The 23,389-nt window shown below is 42.5% G+C and overlaps 1 protein-coding gene across 1 annotated transcript in view; it reads right to left on the bottom strand.

The window, feature by feature from the left end:
- Positions 1–7,021: 7,021 nt before the first annotated feature.
- Positions 7,022–23,389, bottom strand: part of LOC110501651 (motile sperm domain-containing protein 2) — a 33,044-nt gene continuing 16,676 nt past the window's right edge. The window contains exons 10-14 of the mRNA XM_090215846.1: positions 12,839–12,932; positions 12,619–12,715; positions 11,734–11,863; positions 11,340–11,448; positions 7,022–7,626 (exon numbers count right to left, since the gene is read on the bottom strand). Of these exons, the coding sequence (XP_090071972.1) occupies positions 7,483–7,626; positions 11,340–11,448; positions 11,734–11,863; positions 12,619–12,715; positions 12,839–12,932 (574 nt within the window). The 3' untranslated portion in view covers positions 7,022–7,482. The remainder of the gene's footprint in view (positions 7,627–11,339; positions 11,449–11,733; positions 11,864–12,618; positions 12,716–12,838; positions 12,933–23,389) is intronic.

Raw genomic sequence — 23,389 nt, forward strand, 5'->3', positions numbered from 1 at the left:
TCTTGTTAAAAAACTATAGTTTTGGCAAGTTGGTTAGGATATTTTATAATTCACTGTATCACAATTCCAGTGGGCCAGAATTTGGAAAATGAAAATGATGTCACGGCTTTAGAAACTTCTATTAGGCTAAATTACATAATTTGAGTCAATTGGAGGTGTACCTGTGTATGTATTTCAAGGCCTACCTTCAAACTCAGTGCCTTTCTGCTTGACATCATGGGAAAATCAAAAGAAATCAGCCAAGACCTCAGAAAATAAATTGTAGACCTCCACAAGTCTGGTTCATCCTCTGGAGCAATTTCCAAACGCCTGAAAGTACCACGTTCATCTTCATCACGTTCAAACAATAGTACGCAGGTATAAACACCATGGAACCACGTAACCGTCATACCGCTCAGGAAGGAGATGCGTTCTGTCTCCTAGAGATGAACGTACGTTGGTGTGAAAAGTGCAAATCAATCACAGAACCTTGTGAAGATGCTGGAGGAAAGAGGTACAAAAGTATATATATCCACGGTAAAACGAGTCCTGTATCGACATAACCTGAAAGGCTGCTCAGCAAGGAAGAAGCCACTGGTCAAATCAAATCAAATGTATTTATATTGCCCTTCGTACATCAGCTGATACCTCAAAGTGCTGTACAGAAAACAAGCCTAAAACCCCAAACTGCAAGCAATGCAGGTGTAGAAGCACGGTGGCTAGGAAAAACTCCCTAGAAAGGCCAAAACCTAGGAAGAAACCTAGAGAGGAACCAGGCTATGAGGGGTGGCCAGTCCTCTTCTGGCTGTGCCGGGTGAAGATTATAACAGAACATGGCCAAGATGTTCAAATGTTCATAAATGACCAGCATGGTCAAATAATAATAATCACAGTAGTTGTCGAGGGTACAGCAAGTCAGCACCTCAGGAGTAAATGTCAGTTGGCTTTTCATAGCCGATCATTAATAGCATCTCTACCCCTCCTGCTGTCTCTAGAGAATTGAAAACAGCAGGTCTGGGACAGGTAGCAAGTCCGAAGAACAGGTCAGGATTCCATAGCCGCAGGCAGAACAGTTGAAACTGGAGCAGCAGCACGGCCAGGTGGACTGGGGACAGCAAGGAGTAATCATGCCAGGTAGTCCTGAGGCATGGTCCTAGGGCTCAGGTCCTCCGAGAGAGAGAAAGAAAGAGAGAATTAGAGAGAGCATACTTAAATTCACACAGGACACCGGATAAGACAGGAGAAGTACTCCAGATATAACAAACTGACCCTAGCCCCCAGACACAAACTACTACAGCATAAATACTGGAGGCTGAGACAGGAGGGGTCAGGAGACAATGTGGCCCCATCCGATGATACCCCCGGACAGGGCCAAACAGGAAGGATATAACCCCACCCACTTTGCCAAAGCACAGCCCCCACACCACTAGAGGGATATCTTCAACCACCAACTTACCATCCTGAGACAAGGCCGAGTATAGCCCACAAAGATCTCAGCCACGGTACAACGCAAGGGGGGTGCCAACCCAGACAGGAAGATCACATCAGTGATTCAACCCACTCAAGTGACATACCCCTCCTAGGGACGGCATGGAAGAGCACCAGTAAGCCAGTGACTCAGCCCCTGTAATAGGGTTAGAGGCAGAGAATCCCAGTGGAAAGAGGGAAACCGGCCAGGCGGAGACAGCAAGGGCGGTTCGTTGCTCCAGAGCCTTTCCGTTCACCTTCACACTCCTTTCCGTTCACCTTCACCAGACTACACTCAATCATATGACCCACTGAAGAGATGAGTCTTCAGTAAAGACTTAAAGGTTGAGACCGAGTCTGCGTCTCTCACATGGGTAGGCAGACCATTCCATAAAAATGGAGTTATATAGGAGTAAGCCCTGCCTCCAGCTGTTTGCTTAGAAATTCTAGGGACAATTAGGAGGCCTGTGTCTTGTGACCGTAGCGTACATGTAGGTATGTACGGCAGGACCAAATCAGAGAGATAGGTAGGAGCAAGCCCATGTAATGCTTTGTAGGTTAGCAGTAAAACCTTGAAATCAGCCATTGCCTTAACAGGAAGCCAGTGTAGGGAGGCTAGCACTGGAGTAATATGATCACATTTTTTGGTTCTAGTCAGGATTCTAGCAGCCGTATTTAGCACTAACTGAAGTTTATTTAGTGCTTTATCCGGGTAGCCGGAAAGTAGAGCATTGCAGTAGTCTAACCTAGAAGTAACAAAAGCATGGATTAATTTTTCTGCATCATTTTTGGACAGAAAGTTTCTGATTTTTGCAATGTTACATAGATGTAAAAAAGCTTTCCTTGAAACAGTCTTGATATGTTTGTCAAAAGAGAGATCAGGGTCAAGAGTAACGCAGAGGTCCTTCACAGTTTTATTTGAGACGACTGTACAACCATCAAGATTAATTCACAGATTCAACAGAAGATCTCCTTGTTTCTTGGGACCTAGAACAAGCATCTCTGTTTTGTCCGAGTTTAAAAGTAGAAAGTTTGCAGCCATCCACTTCCTTATGTCTGAAACACAGGCTTCTAGCGAGGGCAATTTTGGGGCTTCACCGTGTTTCATTGAAATGTACAGCTGTGTATCATCCGCATGGCAGTGAAAGTTAACATTATGTTTTCAAATGATATCCCCAAGAGGTAAAATATATAGTGAAAACAATAGTGGTCCTAAAACGGAACCTTGAGGAACACCGAAATTTACAGTTGATATGTCAGAAGACAAACCATTCACAGAGACAAACTGATATCTTTCCGACAGATAAGATCTTAACCAGGCCAGAACTTGTCCGTGTAGACCAATTTGGGTTTCCAATCTCTCCAAAAGAATGTGGTGATCGATGGTATCAAAAGCAGTACTAAGGTCTAGGAGCACGAGGACAGATGCAGAGCCTCGGTCTGATGCCATTCAAAGGTAATTTACCACCTTCACAAGTGCAGTCTCAGTGCTATGATGGGGTCTAAAACCAGACTGAAGCATTTGGTATACATTGTTTGTCTTCAGGAAGGCAGTGAGTTGCTGCGCAACAGCCTTTTCTAAAATTTGAGAGGAATGGAAGATTCGATATAGGCCGATAGTTTTTTATATTTTCTGGGTCAAGGTTTGGCTTTTTCAAGAGAGGCTTTATTACTGCCACTTTTAGTGAGTTTGGTACACATCCAGTGGATAGAGAGACGTTTATTATGTTCAACATAGGAGGGCCAAGCACAGGAAGCAGCTCTTTCAGTAGTTTAGTTGGAATAGGGTCCAGTATGCAGCTTGAAGGTTTAGAGGCCATGATTATTTTCATCATTGTGTCAAGAGATATAGTACTAAAACACTTAAGTGTCTCTCTTGATCCTAGGTCCTGGCAGAGTTGTGCAGACTCAGGACATCTGAGCTTTGGAGGAATACGCAGATTTAAAGAGGAGTCCGTAATTTGCTTTCTAATAATCATGATCTTTTCCTCAAAGAAGTTCATTAATTTATTACTGCTGAAGTGAAAGCCATCCTCACTTGGGGAATGCTGCTTTTTAATTAGCTTTGTGACAGTATCAAACAGAAATTTCGGATTGTTCTTATTTTCCTCAATTAAGTTGGAAAAATAGGATGATCGAGCAGCAGTAAGGGCTCTTCGATACTGCATGGTACTGTCTTTCCAAGCTAGTCGGAAGACTTCCAGTTTGGTGTGGCGCCATGATCCAAAACCACCATAAAAAAGCCAGACTACAGTTTGCAACTGCACATGGGGACAAAGATCATACATTTTGGAGAAATGTCCTCTGGTCTGATGAAACAAAAATACAACTGTTTGGCCATAATGACCATCACTATGTTTGGAGGAAATAGGGGGAGGCTTGTAAGCCGAAGATGTGGCAGCATCATGTTGTGGGGGTGCTTTGCTGCAGGAGTGACTGGTGTACTTCACAAAATAGATGGCATCATGAGGGAGGGTAAATGATGACCCACTGGGAATGTGATGAAAGAAATAAAAGCTCAAATAAATCACTCTCTACTATTATTCGGAAATGTCACATTCTTAAAATAAAGTGGTGATCCTAACTGACCTAAAACAGGGATTTTTTGCTAGGATTAAATGTCAGGAATTGTGAAAACTGAGTTTAAATGTATTTGGAAAATTTCCGACTTCAACTGTAGAAATACGTGCATACCTTTCCAAATCATGTCCAATCAAATTAATTTACCACAGGTGGACTTCAATCAAGTTGTAGAAACATCTCAATGATGATTAATGGAAACAGGAGGCACCTGAGCTCAATTTTGAATCTCATATTAAAGGGTCTGAATACTTACATATAAGGTATTTAACTTTTTTTTAAATAAATTTGCAAACATAAAAAAATAAAAATTATTTTGTCATTATAGGGTATTGTGTGTAGATTGCTGATGAAATGTTTTTATTTAATCATTTTTTATAATCAGGCTGTAACGTAACACAATTTGGAAAAAGTCAAGGGGTTTGAATACTTTCCAAAGGCACTGTAGGTGCACGCACGCACACACACATAATTAGACAGAATAAAGGGTTTTCTCCTGAATAAATTGATAGGTTATAGCATGGCTATTCCATTGCCACTTAAATCAGCATTCAATCAAGCCTTTGTGGAAGGAGATGCCGCCCCAAAGTCTTACCATGAATCAAGATAATCAGGAAAAACTAAAGCCAATCACTGGGAGATACATGGACAATTGGAGACAGAGGTGTGTGTCCTGTAAGAGGTGATACATTTAGCCAGAGTGATATATTGATTGCCTTCTCTCGCTTTTGTGCGGTCCACTGTATTCCTCATTATACTCCAAGCAATGACACTGGAGATTGAAACAAAATAAATGTCGCTAATGAAGGACCATCTGATACCTAGTCTTCGAGTTTAGAATGTGGAAATTTGACCAGTAATATGGTTTCTGGGACAGTGTGGGGTAAACACTTTTCTATTCCCCTTCAAAAAACTATTACTTACAATACAGTAGGGTGGTCATTATTGAGTTATTTCATAACCAGAGTAAAGGGAGCAATTTCTTTCCATAAAAATGGATACTGCGATGACCACATTCATTTAAATTATTGCTTATGAACAATTGATTATTAAACAAGCCCCAGAAGAGGTGTCATTCATGTATATGGTTCATGGTAGCCTGTCTGTCATCGTGTCTCTTCTCCATGTCTATAACTTCAACAGGAGATAATGTGCTGCCATGAACACGATTTTCCTTTTCTGTGATGATTCAGCAATAGCTGCTGAGCCACATACACGGCTTCTCATTATTCGCAATACTCATTACCTCTTCATCGATCGCCTCTCCCAATTTAGTGCTTGAGGTAAATCATTGTCCCTTCAAAACGTACAATAAGCATCTTGGGCCACCCGTGCGCATTAAGCCAGCCTTTGATTTACTAGTGCTGAATGTTAAATCAATATTGTGGAGGATATTGTGACTTCTGAGACTCCCCGGTCAGACTGATCAGACCCATGTAATTAGTGGCATCTGGGAAATCAAGAAAGAGACTGAGTCTGTCTGTCAGGGGGGAGAGAAGACAGTCGTGTGGCTACACATTTTCAAACATGTAATGAACAACTTTCTCTACTGTAATGACTGAATGTAATGCATTAGTGGTGAGAGCGGGTGGGAGCCTGCCTGGGAGGATGTTCATATTGGGTTTTGGACCGCCTTATGTAACCAACAGGATCAATCTGTCTCTGAGTGGATTCTGACAGACTTGGTCAGGTACTGAAGGAGGTATAGATGCACTTAGAGCTTACCCACCTGCATCTGATGCTAAAGCTTTTACCTAAAGCCCCCTAGAGAACCAGGCACTCCATTTAGCTTCGTCCTCCTGCTAAATGCACAGGCACTTACCGCCTCAAATAGCTGCGAAAGCGATTCTCAGTGAGAGCAAAAATACAACAAATAATGCAAATTTTACACCCACTGCACACATTCTCCTAAAACGATCCAATGACTAATACAAACAGTCCATTGATGCAGGGAGAGAGGTTTCTCAATCGCGTGGTAAAGACTCATACATAGGAACCCTTTAAGAGAAAAGGGAGAGTTCAAAACATCACATGTGAATGAGGAAAAACACAGAAATAGCACTGTTAGGAAACATGAGGTAGCTGAACGTGATCGTCTTATATAAGAGAAAGAAAAGGCTCCAACCGAAACAAGACAAAAGCCAATGCACATGAAACAATGATGTCTTCAGTGCCAGACCAAACACTATCTTTTTGAGGGCAAAATGCAATCAACCACCAACAGCAGACCAGCTGCAGAGCAGTCAGAACAGGAGTATTTATATCTGCAATAAAGCCCCTTTGTGGGGAAAACATTCTGATTGGCTGGGCCTGGCTCACAAGTGGGTGGGCCGATGCGCTCACAGGCCCATCCCATGGCTGCACACCAGCCCAGTGATGGGAAATCCATAGATTAGGGCCTAATGAGTTTATTTTAATTGACTGATTTCCTGATGTAACTCAGTAAAATCCTTGAAATTGCTGCATGTTGCATTCATATTTTTGTTCATTATAATATTCTAAGTGTGATCCCCTGCACTGGCTCTGTGGTTGACTGCTCTGCGCTGAATCTTGTTATAGATACCCAGCCTTCCCACTGAGCTCTGTGGGTTCTGCCATTTCCCCACCCTCACCAGTAATTGCCAGGTATTTTTAGGTTTGCCAGCGTAGGGTCATTAAAACAAATGGAGGGAGATAGCACAGAAAGAGATCTCCCTAGGCTCCCCAGAGGTAAGTGGGGAGAGGTTTGTCGAGGTCACACACTACTCTATTTTTTCAATTAGGAACCCCGGGATTGATAAGGCTTTTATCAAAGAGGGAGGGTGGCAAGGCTGGATCACCGACACTGTTATACTGTTGAAGTAAAATCAGGGACAAAAGAGAGAAGTTTGAGGCTTGCTTCAGGACCGAGATGGTTATCTACTGTATCAGGATGGAGAAGCTCATGTTGGGTAGTGCCTTGTACATGCCAGACACCTATTTTAGCCATTTTATAAGCCAAACAAATTGCAATTGGTTTAAAGAAAAAGTGCACGTTTATTCTTGACCTGATATTTTTATACTATATATTTCAAATGAAATGTTCATTAGGATCAGAAAAATTAACTAAATCTCCTTCATCATGTTACATATTACATATTGAAATAATGAATATGTTACATATTGCAATAAATACTTAATTTATAATTCCATGATTAGTAACAAAAATACATTATTGACTTCATTTCACGGTATCGAGTCTTTAGCTACGGTACCTCTCACAACGCCAAGGAGACTATGAAGAATCTCTCTGGGCAACTGACTGACAACTCCACATGTCCCTAGTTCACTGCTACATTAAAAAGCGTTCCTCCATTTCATGACGACAGACATTGTAGAGAAGAGAGTTTGCCTTTGTTTTTTTTTTTATCACCAAGTCCAATACCAGCCCTGTCTGTTGGTTTAGCTTTAAGCTGCTGTAGACAAGGTTGAGTCAAGTCAGGAAGCCCCAGAAAGGTGGTAGAGAGTCAGGAAGCTGAACATCATGACAACCAGCACCAGACCAATCAGGACCTGCTGGACCCACAGACACTGGTCCAGCTTCTGCTCCAGCCTGGCGTTACACACCATCACACGCATCAGCTGCAGAGGAGAGCATTTGATTTCATCTTATTAATTTATTCACTTTTCAGTCTCCCATATCAATTTGACACTACTAAAATGTTTCAGAAAACTACACAATTCACCATAATTATAACCCCAATGGCTCTAATTGTGTAAAAAAAAGATTATACAAAGAAAGTAAATCAAGTTCAAGTACAGAAAATACATTGGTTAATATGCAGTGCCTATAGAAAGTCTACACTCCACTTTGTGTGTGTGTGTGTGTATATATATACATCTCTGTATATTGTATACTGTATATTTAGTGTGTGTGAGATTATATATATATATATATATATATATATATATATATATATATATATATATATATATATATAATCTCACACACACTAAATATACAGTGCCTTGCGAAAGTATTCGGCCCCCTTGAACTTTGCGACCTTTTGCCACATTTCAGGCTTTAAACATAAAGATATAAAACTGTATTTTTTTGTGAAGAATCAACAACAAGTGGGACACAATCATGAAGTGGAATGACATTTATTGGATATTTCAAACTTTTTTAACAAATCAAAAACTGAAAAATTGGGCGTGCAAAATTATTCAGCCCTTTTACTTTCAGTGCAGCAAACTCTCAAGCGACTTACAGCTGTAATCGCAGCAAAAGGTGGCGCTACAAAGTATTAACTTAAGGGGCACGCCCAATTTTTCAGTTTTTGATTTGTTAAAAAAGTTTGAAATATCCAATAAATGTCGTTCCACTTCATGATTGTCCCACTTGTTGTTGATTCTTCACAAAAAAATACAGTTTTATATCTTTATGTTTGAAGCCTGAAATGTGGCAAAAGGTCGCAAAGTTCAAGGGGGCCGAATACTTTCGCAAGGCACTGTATATATTTTAGATTATATTGTGTTACAAAGTGAAATTAAAATGGATGTAATTGTCATTTTTTGTCAACTATCTACACAAAATATTCTATAATTTTAAAGATGAATGAAATATAAAAAACAAAAATACCTTGATTAGATAAGATCCCCCCCCCCCCCCCCTGAAATGCTGACCACACCACTCGCGTTACGTGCGTGAGCGTTTCAAAATAAATGTACACATACATGTTATTCAATCATTTCATCCAAACTGCTCGCAAGTGTCTGCATAACCAGGAATTAAAATAGAACTCCAAGTCCCACCTCTCCCATCTCCTCATTTGTTTTTAGGAGCATATACCCACGTGGGTGATTGAAAGATGAAGTGAAGTCCAGTTGTTGGTGGTAATGCACCTTAAAGTTGGTTGCCAACTGCCATATAAAGTCCAAAAGAGAAGAAGCCTTAAGGGAGGAGAGATTACTAGAAACAAACTCAGTTTACCCTTTTATCTGTGGATTAATTGTCGGAGTAGAAGACCTTGTGCATTTCAGGTAAAATAACAACCCAATGTTTATATCCCAGAACAAATTAGCTACCAACAGCAAGCCAGCTAGTTAAATTGCCATGAATGTTTAATGTGTTTCGACCAGTCCCCAAATTAATATAGTTGGTTCAGAGTTTGTTTTTATATTTCAACCTGCGTCTCCTGATTGTGTCTGGTGTGGATGGACAAAATCAACATGTGTGCGATTTAGTCCGTATGTGCTTCATTACACGTTAGAAACACCTTTGGCAGCGATAACAGCTGTAAGTCTCCTGGGGTAAGTGGATTAATAACTTTTAACACCTGTATTGTGCAATATTTCCCCATTATTATTTTCAAAATTCTTCAAGCTCTGTCAAGGTGTTGGGGACCATGGCTAGACATCCATTTTCAATTCTTGGCATATATTTAACAGATTTAAGTAAAAACTGTAACTTGGCCACTCACAAACATTCACTGTGTAGATTTTGCCTTCTGATATGGGTTATTGTCCTGCTGGAAGGTGAATTCCTCTCCCAGTGGTGTAAAGCAGACTGAAGCAGGTTTTCCTCTAGGACTTTGCCTGTGCTTAGCTCCATCCCGTTTCTTTTCATCCTGAAAAGCTCCCCAGTCCTTAATGATTACAAGCACACCCATAACATGATGGAGCCACCGCCATGCTTGAAAATAAGGAGGCAGTTACTCAGTGACGTGTTGGATTTGCCCCAAACATACAGCTTTGCATTTATGCCAAAAAGTTTATTCCTTTGCCGTGTTTTTTTGCAGTATTACTTTAGTGTCTTGTTGCATGTTTTGGAATATATATTCTATATATTTGTATTCTTCTTTTCACTGTCATTTAGGTTATTATTGTGGAGTCTACACAATAATGATACATCCTCAGTTCTACCATCACAGCCATTGAACTTTGTAGCTGTTTTAAAGTCACCAATGGCCTCATGTTAAACCTCTGGGGTAGGGGGCAGTATTTTGACACCCGGATGAAAAGCCTGCCCAAAGTAAACTGCCTGTTACAGAAGCTAGTATATGCATATAATTGGTAGATTTAGATAGAAAACACTAAAGTTTCTAAAACTGTTAAAATTATGTCTGTGAGTATAACATAACTGATATGGCAGGCGAAACCCCGAGGACAAACCATCCCCCCAAAAAAGAATTTCAGCTTACACTATTTTCAATGGCTAGTACTATAATTATAAGCCCAAGTCCTCCCAAATTGCAGTTCCTAGGGCTTCCAATATATGTCAACAGTCTTTAGAAAGAATTACAAGAATTACAATTACAAGAATTTGGAAAAATGACCAAGAAATTGTAGTTTTTCTAGGTGGCTCCCATTTTGGCTGTAGTGTTTCCAAGCGCGAGGAGGAAAGCGCTTGGAATATTCTTCTTTATCTCCGGTAATGAACATACTATTCTCCGTCTTAAATTGTATTGTTTATTTACGTATTAGGATACCTAAGGTTTGATTGTAAACGTTGTTTGACTTGTTTGGAAAAGTATTAGTAACGTTTGGGATTCATTTTGGATGCATTTTGTGGATGGGAAACTGAGTGGATTATTGACTGCGCCAACTAAACTGAGTTTTTATGGATATAAAGAAGGACATTATCGAACAAAAGGATCATTTGTGATGTAACTGGGACCTTTTGGAGTGCCAACAGAGGAAGAGGCAAGGTAAGGCATTTTTTATATCGCTATTTCTGACTTTCGAGTCGCACCTGCCTGGTTGAAATATGATTTTGATGTGTTTGTATGTGGGGTGCTGTCCTCAGATAATTGCATGGTTTGCTTTCGCCATAAAGCCTTTTTGAAATCTGACACGGCGGCTGGATTAACAAAAAGTTAAGCTTTATTTTGATGTATAACATATATTTTCAAGAATGTTAAATATTTGAATTTAGTATTTTTGAATTTCGCACTCTGAAATTTCACTGGATGCTGGCCAGGTGGGACGCCACCGTCCCACATACCCGTAAGAAGTTAACATCCCTGAGCAGTTTCATTCCTGTCCTGCAGCTCAGTTCAGTTTGATGTTAAGCCAAATTTTACTTCTGAACTAATTTATGGAGGGTGAATACTTATGCAACAACTATATTTTACTTATTACATTTTATTACTTGTCACTTTGACATTACGGAGTATTTTGTGAAGATCAATTCCCCCCCCCCCCCTTTTTTTTTTACAATTAAATCCATTTCAATCGCACTTTGTAATGCAACAAAATGTGAAAAAAGTTCAAGGGGGTGTAGATTTTCTATAGGCACTGTATAGGTTAATAAGTTATTGTGGGATGAGGTGTATATTCCAATCAGAGTTCACCGTTGTGTGCAGGTCTGGGTGGCCATTGGCTCCTCCTTCCACAGGGTTGTCACATCCACTCGGATAGCTCAGAATGGGCTTAGTGCTCTCCAGGACGTGACATCGTAATCTACAGGAAGGACAGGACACAGTCATGTCAGAAAGGGCCGGGTAGAGGGGATTATCAGCCTGCTAGGTCACTGACATTCACTAGCCATGCTGAGGCAATCTGTGATGTACAATGCAAGACCACAATGGGTTAAGTCAATCAAAGTTATCTTGAGGTCATTATAGATTTTGATAGTGGCATATCAAATGACTACCTGCCCCTTGAATGAACTGGTAATAAAAACGTATAAAAAGGTATTCACATATTCCCATTCCTGTCCATGATGAGATATTGATGGTGGTGTACCTGTGATCCATGATCTTGGTTTTGGGCACGTCCTTCCAGAACTGAGCGAGCTCTGGTGATCCAGCACCAGCGTTCTGCTCCATTTCAGCAGCCATGACCAAGAAGCGGTCCTGCAGAGACGCCTGGTAGCCTGCACAAACACATCCAGGGCACTCGTTCTCTCATTGAACTCTGAATTATATTTAATCTCTGCATATTGTTCAGTTTATGTATCTAGAGTCCTACATATGGATGGGATCACCCCACTGCTGTCAGCATCAAAGTCTCAGATATAGAAGTGAAAGAGCTGACTCATTTACAGATACAGTGAGGGTTCTTATCCACTAGAACTAAGTGAACAAGATGGAAGCGATAGATGGCGGTTCTCAAACATGTAATTAATGAGTTTCAAAGTTAAAACCCAGAGAGAGAGAAGAAAACCCTCAAACTTTGGAATAGTGCCAGAATTCAAATCTTCAAAAAACCCATGTCTAGTACATCAGAGGCCATGATTGACATGTCCATGCTTGAACGCCTCGGAACTTCTTATCAGCCAAGTCCCTGCATCCCAACTCAATGTTGGTCTCAAGTGATTGAGGTAAAAACATTGACCTTAGAGGTTTTAGCCTTCCAGGAGAGTACTGAGAGTGTCTCAATAAAGTTTATTCACCCTCTGTTAGATTTCTGAAGTCTCGGTTTAGGGGAAGATAAGAGATTATTATTTTATCACTCTTAAAATATGTATGTCGGGCAAAAGAAAGCTGCACTCTGTCAGCACTTCCCAAAATGAATAGACTGGACCTTTTGATTATTCTGAAGTTTCTGCAGGAGCATTTGGAAACATTCAAAGGACGAAGTAGGTAAGAGGAGGAGAGACAGTGCAGAGAGATAAAATCAGTACTCTACCGCCATGTAAAGACACCACTATATCCACAGACGCGCCCGGTTCACAGCTGCTGTTGCTGGGCTTCACTCTGTACTTCTCAGGTGCTGTGGTTCGTACCTGTAGAGGGACACACACACTCACGTCAGCTTGGAGACTGACAACAACATTGTGTATTTTGTGCAAATGCACACCACTGTGTATCAGACAAACACACACACACACACACACACACACACACACCTTGAAGGCCACTTGATTCTTGGACACATTATCGAGGATGATAAGACACTTCCTCTCTGACTCTTTGGTGCCAAAACTCAGCTCCTCTGCTGGACTGGAAGAAAGAGAAAAGATGTCACATTTTACAGGAGAAACAGCATATGAAGAGAAGGTTGCTATGACTGAATTTGTGTCTAACTAAATAAATTAATGTATTTTTCTTTAAGCCATTGGCCACATTGGCTATCTGGGTGTTCAAAACAAGCCAATACATCTGTTAAAAGTGGATAGCAACAGCAGCTTGCTTTACAGCGTGCTGTTGCTGTTCCTCTCTGTGATATCTTAGCTTTAACAATCTTTTTGACTAAGCTTCGTGAGCTTAGATGAAGATGTTGCTTCCTGAGAGTGATTTTAGTATGATTACCCAGGGACGTGTAACTTCCGTTAGCTTCTGTTAGTTTCTGTTGTTACAAATTTACTAAACATCTGCTGTACCACCATCTACCTCAATATTATTAGCTAACACATGGCAGATTATGTCCATCTGTGAGTAAACAAAAAGCCTGGTATCCTACAGAGATGCTGAAACTGACGTGTGTGTGCCATTTCGCAGAATTATATTCTTCTCTCAACATATGGAGAGCCTTGATTGACGTCAACATGTTCTTTAGCATATTTTTAAAGGGGGTTCTTTCCAGAGAAATAGCTCTTGACTATGTTCCTCTGGGCCAAACGCTCAGTCTCTGATGTGCTGTGTCTCCTCCTGACCCATATGGAGCTGTCTGTCAGGCTCTTGGGTACTAGGCTGCCTCTAGCCTGGCTGGACCCATTTATGGGGAACATGGAGAATTACACCACATTATTATCCAGGTTTAGGGTGAAAACAGCTGTGATCTGGCATCAAAGCTGTGAAATCCAGAGCAGCAGTGCAAAAAATCCATGGCCTGAGAAATTAGCTACAAGGTGCTCTGATTCGCTCTTCAACACTCAGCACACCCCATTCACTCAGCGCACCCCATTCACTCAGCGCCCCCCCCCCCCCCCCAAGACTGCTTAAACAGGCTCAGGTTTAAGGGATTATTTTGTAATTGGATAATTCAGCCTGTGGAATCCTGATGGCCTGCTACAGTACCTACTGAAAACTCAGTGAAATGGCAAACAGGATTCAAATCCCTGTCTAGCGCATATAATCAAATCAAATGTAATTTGTCACATGCGCCGAATACAACAGGTGTAGACCTTACCCTGAAATGCTTACTTACAAGCCCTTAAACAACAATGCAGTTAAGAAAAAGATTTACTAAATAAACTAAAGTTAAAAAAAAAAAAAAGAGTAAGAATAAAATAACAAGGCTATATACAGGGGGTACCGGAACTGAGTCAATGTGTGTGGGTACAGGTTAGTCGAGGTAATTGAGGTAATACGTACACGTAGGTAAGGGTAAAGTGACCATACATAGATAGATAATAAACAGCAAGTAGCAGCAGTGTAAAAAAAATGCTAACAGTCCAGGTAGCCATTTGATTAGCTGTTCAGCTGTCTTATAGTTTGTGGGTAGAAGCTGTCAACTTCTTATGGCTGCAGGGGCAGTATTGAGTAGCTTGGATGAAAGGTTCCCAGAGTAAACGGCCTGCTCCTCAGTCCCAGTTGCTAATATATGCATATTATTATTATTAATATTGGATAGAAAGCACTCTGACGTTTCTAAAACTGTTTGAATGATGTCTGTGAGTATAATAGAACTCATTTGGCAGGCAAAAACCTGAGAAGAAATCCAAACAGGAAGTGGGAAATCTGAGGTTGGTTGATTTTCAACCCAGCCTCTATTGAATACACAGTGGGATATTGGTTATGTTGCACTTCCTAAGGCTTCCACTAGATGTCAACCATCTTTAGAAACTTGTTTGAGGATTCTACTGTGAGGTGGGGGCTCATAAGGGCTGATTGAGCCAGGTGTCTGGCAGATTGCCACAGGCTCTGAGGCGCGGTCACGTGAGAGTTAGCTCTATTTCCATTGCTATTCTACAGACATAGGAATTCCCTGGTTGGAACATTGACGTTTTATGTTAAAAACATCCTAAAGATTGATTCCATACATCGTTTGACATGTTTCTACGGACAGTAACGGAACTGTTTGACATTTTGTCTGCAACTAGGGAACGCGCTTCATGACTTTGGATTTGTTTACCAAACGTGCTAACAAAAATAGCTCTTTGGACATAAATGATGGACATTATCGAACTAAATCAAACATTTAATGTGGAACTGGGATTCCTGGGAGTGCATTCTGATGAAGATCATCAAAGGTAAGTGAATATTTATAATGCTATTTCTGACTTCTGTTGACTATCCAATATGGCGATATCTTTTTGGCTGCTTTGTTGTTTGAAAGCTGTACTCAGATTATTGCATGGTTTGCGTTTTCCGTAAAGTTTTTTTGAAATCTGACACAGCGGTTGCATTAACTTCTTATGGCTGCAGGGGCACTATTGAGTAGCTTGGATGAAAGGTGCAATGAGGTGCCCAGAGTAAATGGCCTGCTCCTCAGTCTCAGTTGCTAATATATGCATATTATTATTAGTATTGGATAGAAAGCACTCTGATGTTTCTAAAACTGTTTGAATGATGTCTGTGAGTATAACAGAACTCATATGGCAGGCAAAAACCTGAGAAGAAATCCAAACAGGAAGTGAGAAATCTGAGGTTGGTGGATTTTCGAACCAGGCCCTATTGAATTCACATTGGGATATGAATGAAGTTGCACTTCCTACGGCTTCCACTAGATGTCAACCGTCTTTAGAAACTTGAATGAGGATTCTACTGCGTTGTGGGACTGAATAAGAGCTGAATGAGTCAGCTTACTGGCAGAGAGCCATTTCCTGGTCACGCGCATTCCACATGATATTGACTTGTGTTCCTCCTCAAGACACAAAGGAATTCTCCGGTTGGAACTTTATTGAAGATTTATAATAAAAACATCCTAATGATTGATTCTATACTTAGTTTGAAATGTTTCTTCGACCTGGAAGGATTTCACTCAAAATCTCACGATACATGGCCCCATTCATTCTTTCCTTTACACGGATCAGTCGTCCTGGTCCCTTTGCAGAAAGACAGCCCCAAAGCATGATGTTTCCACCCCCATGCTTCACAGTAGGTATGGTGTTCTTTGGATGCAACTCAGCATTCTTTGTCCTCCAAACACGACGAGTTGAGTTTTTACCAAAAAGTTATATTTTGGTTTCATCTGACCATATGACATTCTCCCAATCTTCTTCTGGATCATCCGAATGCTCTCTAGCATACTTCAGACGGGCCTGGATATGTACTGGCTTAAGCAGGGGGACACGTCTGGTACTGCAGGATTTGAGTCCCTGGCGGCGTAGTGTGTTACTGATGGTAGGCTTTGTTACTTTGGTCCCAGCTCTCTGCAGGTCATTCACTAGGTCCCCCCGTGTGGTTCTGGGATTTTTGCTCACCGTTCTTGTGATCATTTTGACCCCACGGGGTGAGATCTTGCGTGGAGCCCCAGATTGAGAGAGATTATCAGTGGTCTTGTATGTCTTCCAATTCCTAATAATTGCTCCCACAGTTGCAGATTCGGTCTTCCCAGCCTGGTGCAGGTCTACAATTTTGATTCTGGTGTCCTTTGACAGCTCTTTGGTTTTGGCCATAGTGGAGTTTGGAGTGTGACTGTTTGAGGTTGTGGACAGGTGTCTTTTATACTGATAACAAGTTCAAACAGGTGCCATTAATACAGGTAACGAGGGGAGGACAGAAGAGCCTCTTAAAGAAGAAGTTACAGGTCTGTGAGAGCTAGAAATCTTGCTTGTTTGTAGGTGACCAAATACTTATTTTCCACCATAATTTGCAAATTAATTAATTAAAAATCCTACAATGTGATTTTCTGAAAAAAAAAAGCCCCTCTCATCTTTTTAAGTGGGAGAACTTGCACAATTGGTGGCTGACTAAATACTTTTTTGCCCCACTGTATACCAAACGCGCTAACAAAAGTAGCTAATTGGACATAAATAAAGGACATTATTGAACAAATCAAACATTTATTGTGGAGCTGGGATTCCTGGGAGTGCATTCTGATGAAGATAATCAAAGGTAAGGGAATATTTATCATGTCATTTCTGGTTTCTGTTGACTCCAACATGGGGGCTAATTGTATTATATTTCTGAGCGCCGTCTCAGATTATTGCCTGGTATGCTTTTTCCGTAAAGTTCTTTTGAAATCTGACAAAGCGGTTGCATTAAGGAGAGGTATATCTATAATTCCATGTGTATAACTTGTATTATCATCTACATTTATGATGAGTATTTCTGTTGAATCGATGTGGCTATGCAAAATCACTGGATGTTTTTGGAACTAGTGAACGTAACGCACCAATTTTTTAAAATATCAAATCAAATCAAATGTGATTTATTTTGTCACATACACATGGTGAGCAGATGTTAATGCGAGTGTAGCGAAATGCAAGTGTAAGGGGATAAAGAATATGTACATAAAGATATATGAGTAAGTGATGGTACAGAGCGGCATAGGCAAGATACAGTAGATGGTATTGAGTGCAGTATATACATTTGAGATGAGTATGTAAACAAAGTGGCATAGTTAAAGTGGCTAGTGATACATGTATTACATAAAGATGCAGTAGATGATATAGAGTACAGTATATACATATACATATGAGATGAATAATGTTAGTGGTGGCTGATTAACAATCTGATGGCCTTGAGATAGAAGCTGTTTTTCAGTCTCTCGGTCCCAGCTTTGATGCACCTGTACTGACCTCGCCTTCTGGATGATAGCGGGGTGAACAGGCAGTGGCTCGGGTGGTTGTTGTCCTTGATGATCTTTATGGCCTTCCTGTGACATCGGGTGGTGTAGGTGTCCTGGAGGGCAGGTAGTTTGCCCCCGGTGATGCGTTGTGCAGACCTCACTAACCTCTGGAGAGCCTTACGGTTGTGGGCGGAGCAGTTGCCGTACCAGGCGGTGATACAGCCCGACAGGATGCTCTCGATTGTGCATCTGTAGAAGTTTGTGAGTGCTTTTGGTGACAAGCCGAATTTCTTCAGCCTCCTGAGGTTGAAGAGGTGCTGCTGCGCCTTCTTCACGATGCTGTCTGTGTGGATGGACCAATTCAGTTTGTCTGTGATGTGTACGCCGAGGAACTTAAAACTTACTACCCTCTCCACTACTGTTCCATCAATGTGGATAGGGGGGTGTTCCCTCTGCTGTTTCCTGAAGTCCACAATCATCTCCTTAGTTTTGTTGACGTTGAGTGTGAGGTTATTTTCCTGACACCACACAACGAGGGCCCTCACCTCCTCCCTGTAGGCCGTCTCGTCGTTGTTGGTAATCAAGCCTACCGCTGTTGTGTCATCCGCAAACTTGATGATTGAGTTGGAGGCGTGCGTGGCCACGCAGTCGTGGGTGAACAGGGAGTACAGGAGAGGGCTCAGAACGCACCCTTGTGGGGTCCCAGTGTTGAGGATCAGCGGGGTGGAAATGTTGTTGCCTGCCCTCACCACCTGGGGGTGGCCCGTCAGGAAGTCCAGTACCCAGTTGCACAGGGCGGGGTCGAGACCCAGGGTCTCGAGCTTGATGACGAGCTTGGAGGGCACTATGGTGTTAAATGCCGAGCTGTAGTTGATGAACAGCATTCTCACATAGGTATTCCTCTTGTCCAGATGGGTTAGGGCAGTGTGCAGTGTGGTTGAGATTGCATTGTCTGTGAACCTATTTGGGCGGTAAGCAAATTGGAGTGGGTCTAGGGTGTCAGGTAGGGTGGAGGTGATATGGTCCTTGACTAGTCTCTCAAAGCACTTCATGATGACGGAAGTGAGTGCTACGGGCGGTAGTCGTTTAGCTCAGTTACCTTAGCTTTCTTGGGAACAGGAACAATGGTGGCCTTCTTGAAGCATGTGGGAACAACAGACTGGGATAGGGACTGATTGAATATGTCCGTAAACACACCAGCCAGCTGGTCTGCGCATGCTCTGAGGGCGCGGCTGGGGATGTCGTCTGGGCCTGCAGCCTTGCGAGGGTTGACACGTTTAAACGTTTTCCTCACGTCGGCTGCAGTGAAGGAGAGTCTGCATGTTTTAGTTGCGGGCCGTGTCAGTGGCACTGTATTGTCCTCAAAGCGGGCAAAAAAGTTATTTAGTCTGCCTGGGAGCAAGACATCCTGGTCCGTGACTGGGCTGGTTTTCTTTTTGTAATCCGTGATTGACTGTAGACCCTGCCACATACCTCTTGTGTCTGAGCCGTTGAATTGAGATTCTACTTTGTCTCTATACTGACGCTTAGCTTGTATGAATGCCTTGCGGAGAGAATAGTTACACTGTTTGTATTCGGTCATGTTTCCGGTCACCTTGCCCTGATTAAAAGCAGTGGTTCGGGCTTTCAGTTTCACGCGAATGCTGCCATCAATCCACGGTTTCTGGTTTGGGAATGTTTTAATCGTTGCTATGGGAACGACATCTTCAACGCACGTTCTAATGAATTCGCTCACCGAATCAGCGTATTCGTCAATGTTGTTGTCTGACGCAATACGAAACATATCCCAGTGCACGTGATGGAAGCAGTCTTGGAGTGTGGAATCAGATTGGTCGGACCAGCGTTGAACAGACCTCAGCGCGGGAGCTTCTTGTTTTAGTTTCTGTCTGTAGGCAGGGATCAACAAAATGGAGTCGTGGTCAGCTTTTCCGAAAGGAGGGCGGGCCAGGGCCTTATATGCGTCGCGGAAGTTAGAATAGCAGTGATCCAAGGTTTTTCCACCCCTGGTTGCGCAATCGATATGCCGATAAAATTTAGGGAGTCTTGTTTTCAGATTAGCCTTGTTAAAATCCCCAGCTACAATGAATGCAGCCTCCGGATAAATGGATTCCAGTTGGCAAAGAGTCAAATAAAGTTCGTTCAGAGCCATCGATGTGTCTGCTTGGGGGGGAATATATACGGCTGTGATTATAATCGAAGAGAATTCCCTTGGTAGATAATGCGGTCGACATTTGATTGTGAGGAATTCTAAATCAGGTGAACAGAAGGACTTGAGTACCTGTATGTTGTTATGATCACACCACGTCACGTTAACCATGAAGCTCTTCTTACCAGAAAGATGTTTGTTTCTGTCTGCGCGATGCGTGGAGAAACCAGCTGGCTGCACCGATTCCGATAGCGTCTCTCCAGTGAGCCATGTTTCCGTGAAGCAAAGAACGTTACAGTCTCTGATGTTCCTCTGGAATGCTACCCTTGCTCGGATTTCATCAACCTTGTTGTCAAGAGACTGGACATTGGGGAGAAGAATGCTAGCGAGTGGTGCACGATGTGCCCGTCTCCGGAGTCTGACCAGAAGACCGCTCCGTTTCCCCCTTTTACGAAGTCGTTTTTTTGGGTCGCCGGCTGGGATCCATTCCGTTGTCCTGGGTGAAAGGCAAAACACAGGATCCGCTTCGCGAAAGTCATATTCTTGGTCGTACTGATGGTGAGTTGACGCTGCTCTTATGTTCAGTAGTTCTTCTCGACTGTATGTAATGAAACCTAAGATGACCTGGGGTACTAATGTAAGAAATAACACGTAAAAAAACTAAAAACTGCATAGTTTCCTAGGAACGCGAAGCGAGGCGGCCATCTCTGTCGGCGCCGGAAGTAAGCCGGTAGGTGGTAGTCCTCCAAGGAGTATCATTAAAGTGAACTTTATCGAACAAAACATACATGTATTGTGTAACATGAAGTCCTATGAGTGTCATCTGATGAAGATCATCAAAGGTTAGTGATTAATTTTATCTCTATTTGTGCTTTTTGTGACTCCTCTTTTTGGCTGGAAAAATTGCTGAATTTTTCTGTGGCTTTTGTGGTGCTTACGCTGTAAAGCCTATTTGAAATCGGACACTTGTGGGATTAACAACAAGATTACCTTTAAAATGGTATAAGATGTTTGAGGAATTTTAATTATGAGATTTCTGTTGTTTGAATTTGGCGCTCTGCACTTTCACTGGCTGTTGTCATATCAATCCCGTTAACGGGATTGCAGCCCTAAGAAGTTTTAAGGAGCTTTTGGACCTAGACTTGGTGCTCTGGTACCTCTTGCCGTGCAGTAGCAGAGAGAACAGTCTATGGGTGAATGGAGTCTTTGGCAATTTTTAGGGCCTTCCTCTGACACCGCCTGGTATAGAGGTCCTGGATGGCAGGAACCTTGGCCCTAGTAATGTACTGGGCCGTACGCACTACCCTCTGTAGCGCCTTGCTGTCGGAGACTGAGCATTTGCCATACCAGGCATGATGCAACCAGTCAGAATAGTCTTGATGGTGCAGCTCAATACATTTTTCAGGATCTGGGGACCCATGCCAAATCTTTTCAGTCTCCTGAGGGTGAATTGGCATTGTCGTGCCCTCTTCACGACAGTCTTGGTGTGTTTGGACTATGACAGTTTGTTGGTGATGTGGACACCAAGGAACTTGAAGCTCTCAACCTGCTCCACTACAGCCCCATCAATGAGAATGGGGGCGTGCTCGGCCCTCCTTTTCCTGTAGTCCACGATAATCTCCTTTGTCTTGATCACATTGAGGGAGAGGTTGTTGTCCTGTCACCACACTGCCAGGTCTCTGACCTCCTCCTACAGGCTGTCTCATCGTTTTCGGTGATTAGACCTACCACCGTTGTGTCGTCGGCAAACTTAATGGTGTGGAGTCGTGCTTGGCCACGCAATCATGGGTGAATAGGGAGTACAGGAGGGGACTAAGCACACGCCCCTGAGGGGCCCCCGTGTTGATGATCAGTGTGGCAGATGTGTTGTTGCCTACCCTTACCACCTGGTGACAGCCTGTCAGGAAGTCCAGGATCCAGTTGCAGAGGTAGGTGTTTAGTCCCAGGGTCCTTAGCTTAGTGATGAACTACAAAATACAATGTAGAAAATGAGTATGAAAATGAGTAGGTGCCCAAACCTTTGACTGCTACTGTAGGTATTTCAGACTCGGCCAGGGACAGGTTGAAAATGTCAGTGAAGACACTTGCCAGTTGGTCAGCACATGCTTGGAGTACATGTCCTGGTAATTCGGTTGGTGAATTCGTCTGGCCCTGCGGTATTGTGAATGTTGAGCTGTTTAAAAGGTTTTACTTACATTGGCCAAGGTGTTATCACACAGTCGTCTGGAACAGCTGGTGCTCTCATGCATGCTTGCCTCGAAGCCCGCATAGAAGTAATTTAGCTCGCCTGGTAGGCTTGTGTCACTGGGCAGCTGGCGTCTGGGCTTCTCTTTGTAGTCCGTAATAGTTTGTTAGCCCTGCCGCATCCAACCAGCGTCAGAGCCAGTGTAGTAGGATTCAATCTTAGTCCTGTATTTACGCGTTTGCCTGTTTGATGGTTCCTCTGAGGGCATAGCGGGACTTCTTATAAGAGTCCAGGTAAGAGTCCCGCTCCTTGAAAGCAGCAGCTTTACCCTTTACCTCCGTGCAGATGTTGCCTGTAATCCATGGCTTATGGTTGGGGTATGTATGTAGGTCACTGTGGAAACAAGGTCATCGAACTTATTGATGAAGCTAGGTGACTGATATGGTATACTCCTCAATGCCATTGGATGAGTCCCGGAACATATTCCAGTCTGTCCTAGCAACACAGTCCTGTAGCATAGCATCTGCGTCATCTGACCACTTCCGTATTGAGCGAGTCACTGGTACTTCCTGCTTTAGTTTTTGCTTGTAACAGGAATCAGGAGGATAGAATTATGGTCCGAGTTTTCAAATGGAGGGCTAGGGAGAGCTTTGTACGCGTCTCTGTGTGTGGAGTTTTCCCCCCCTCATTGCACATGTACTGTAACATGCTGGTAGAAATGAGGTAGAACTGATTTAAGTTTCCCTGCATTAAAGACCCCAGCCACTAGGAAGCTTATGGCTTTATTCAGTTTGTGGAATGCCAGCATCGGTTTGTGCTGGTAAATAGACAGCTACGAAAAATATAGATGAAAACTCTCTCTGTAAATAGTGTGGTCTACAGCTTACTATGAGATATTCTACCTCAGGCGAGCAAAACTTTGAAACTTCCTTAATACTTGATTTCGCACACCAGCTGTTATTGACAAATAGACACAGACCACCAACCCTTGTCTTACTGGAGGCAGCTGTTCGGTCTTGCCAACTGTATATTATCCATGTCGTCGTTCAGCCATGACTCTGTGAAACTTAAGATTTTACAGTTTTTAAATGTCCCGTTGGTAGGATAGTCTTGAACGGAGCTCATCCAGTTTATTCTCCAATGATTGCACATTGACCAATAGGACGGATGGTAGAGGTGGGTTACCCACTCGCCAACAAATTCTCACAAGGCACCCGAACCTGCGCCCCCTGTATTGGCGTGTTCTCTTCATGCAAATGACGGGGATTTGGGCCTGGTCGGGTATCTGGAGTATATCCTTTGCATCTGAAAAAAATCTTTGTCCAGTTCAAGGTGAGTAATAGCTGTTCTGATATCCAGAAGCTATTTTCGGTCTTAAGAGATGGTGGAAGAAACATTATGTACAAAATAAGTTACAAACAACGTGAAAAAACACACAAAATAGCACAATT

This window comes from Oncorhynchus mykiss, chromosome 22 (genome assembly GCF_057628025.1).
Source record: "Oncorhynchus mykiss isolate SJ-2025 chromosome 22, ASM5762802v1, whole genome shotgun sequence".
NCBI lineage: Eukaryota > Metazoa > Chordata > Actinopteri > Salmoniformes > Salmonidae > Oncorhynchus > Oncorhynchus mykiss.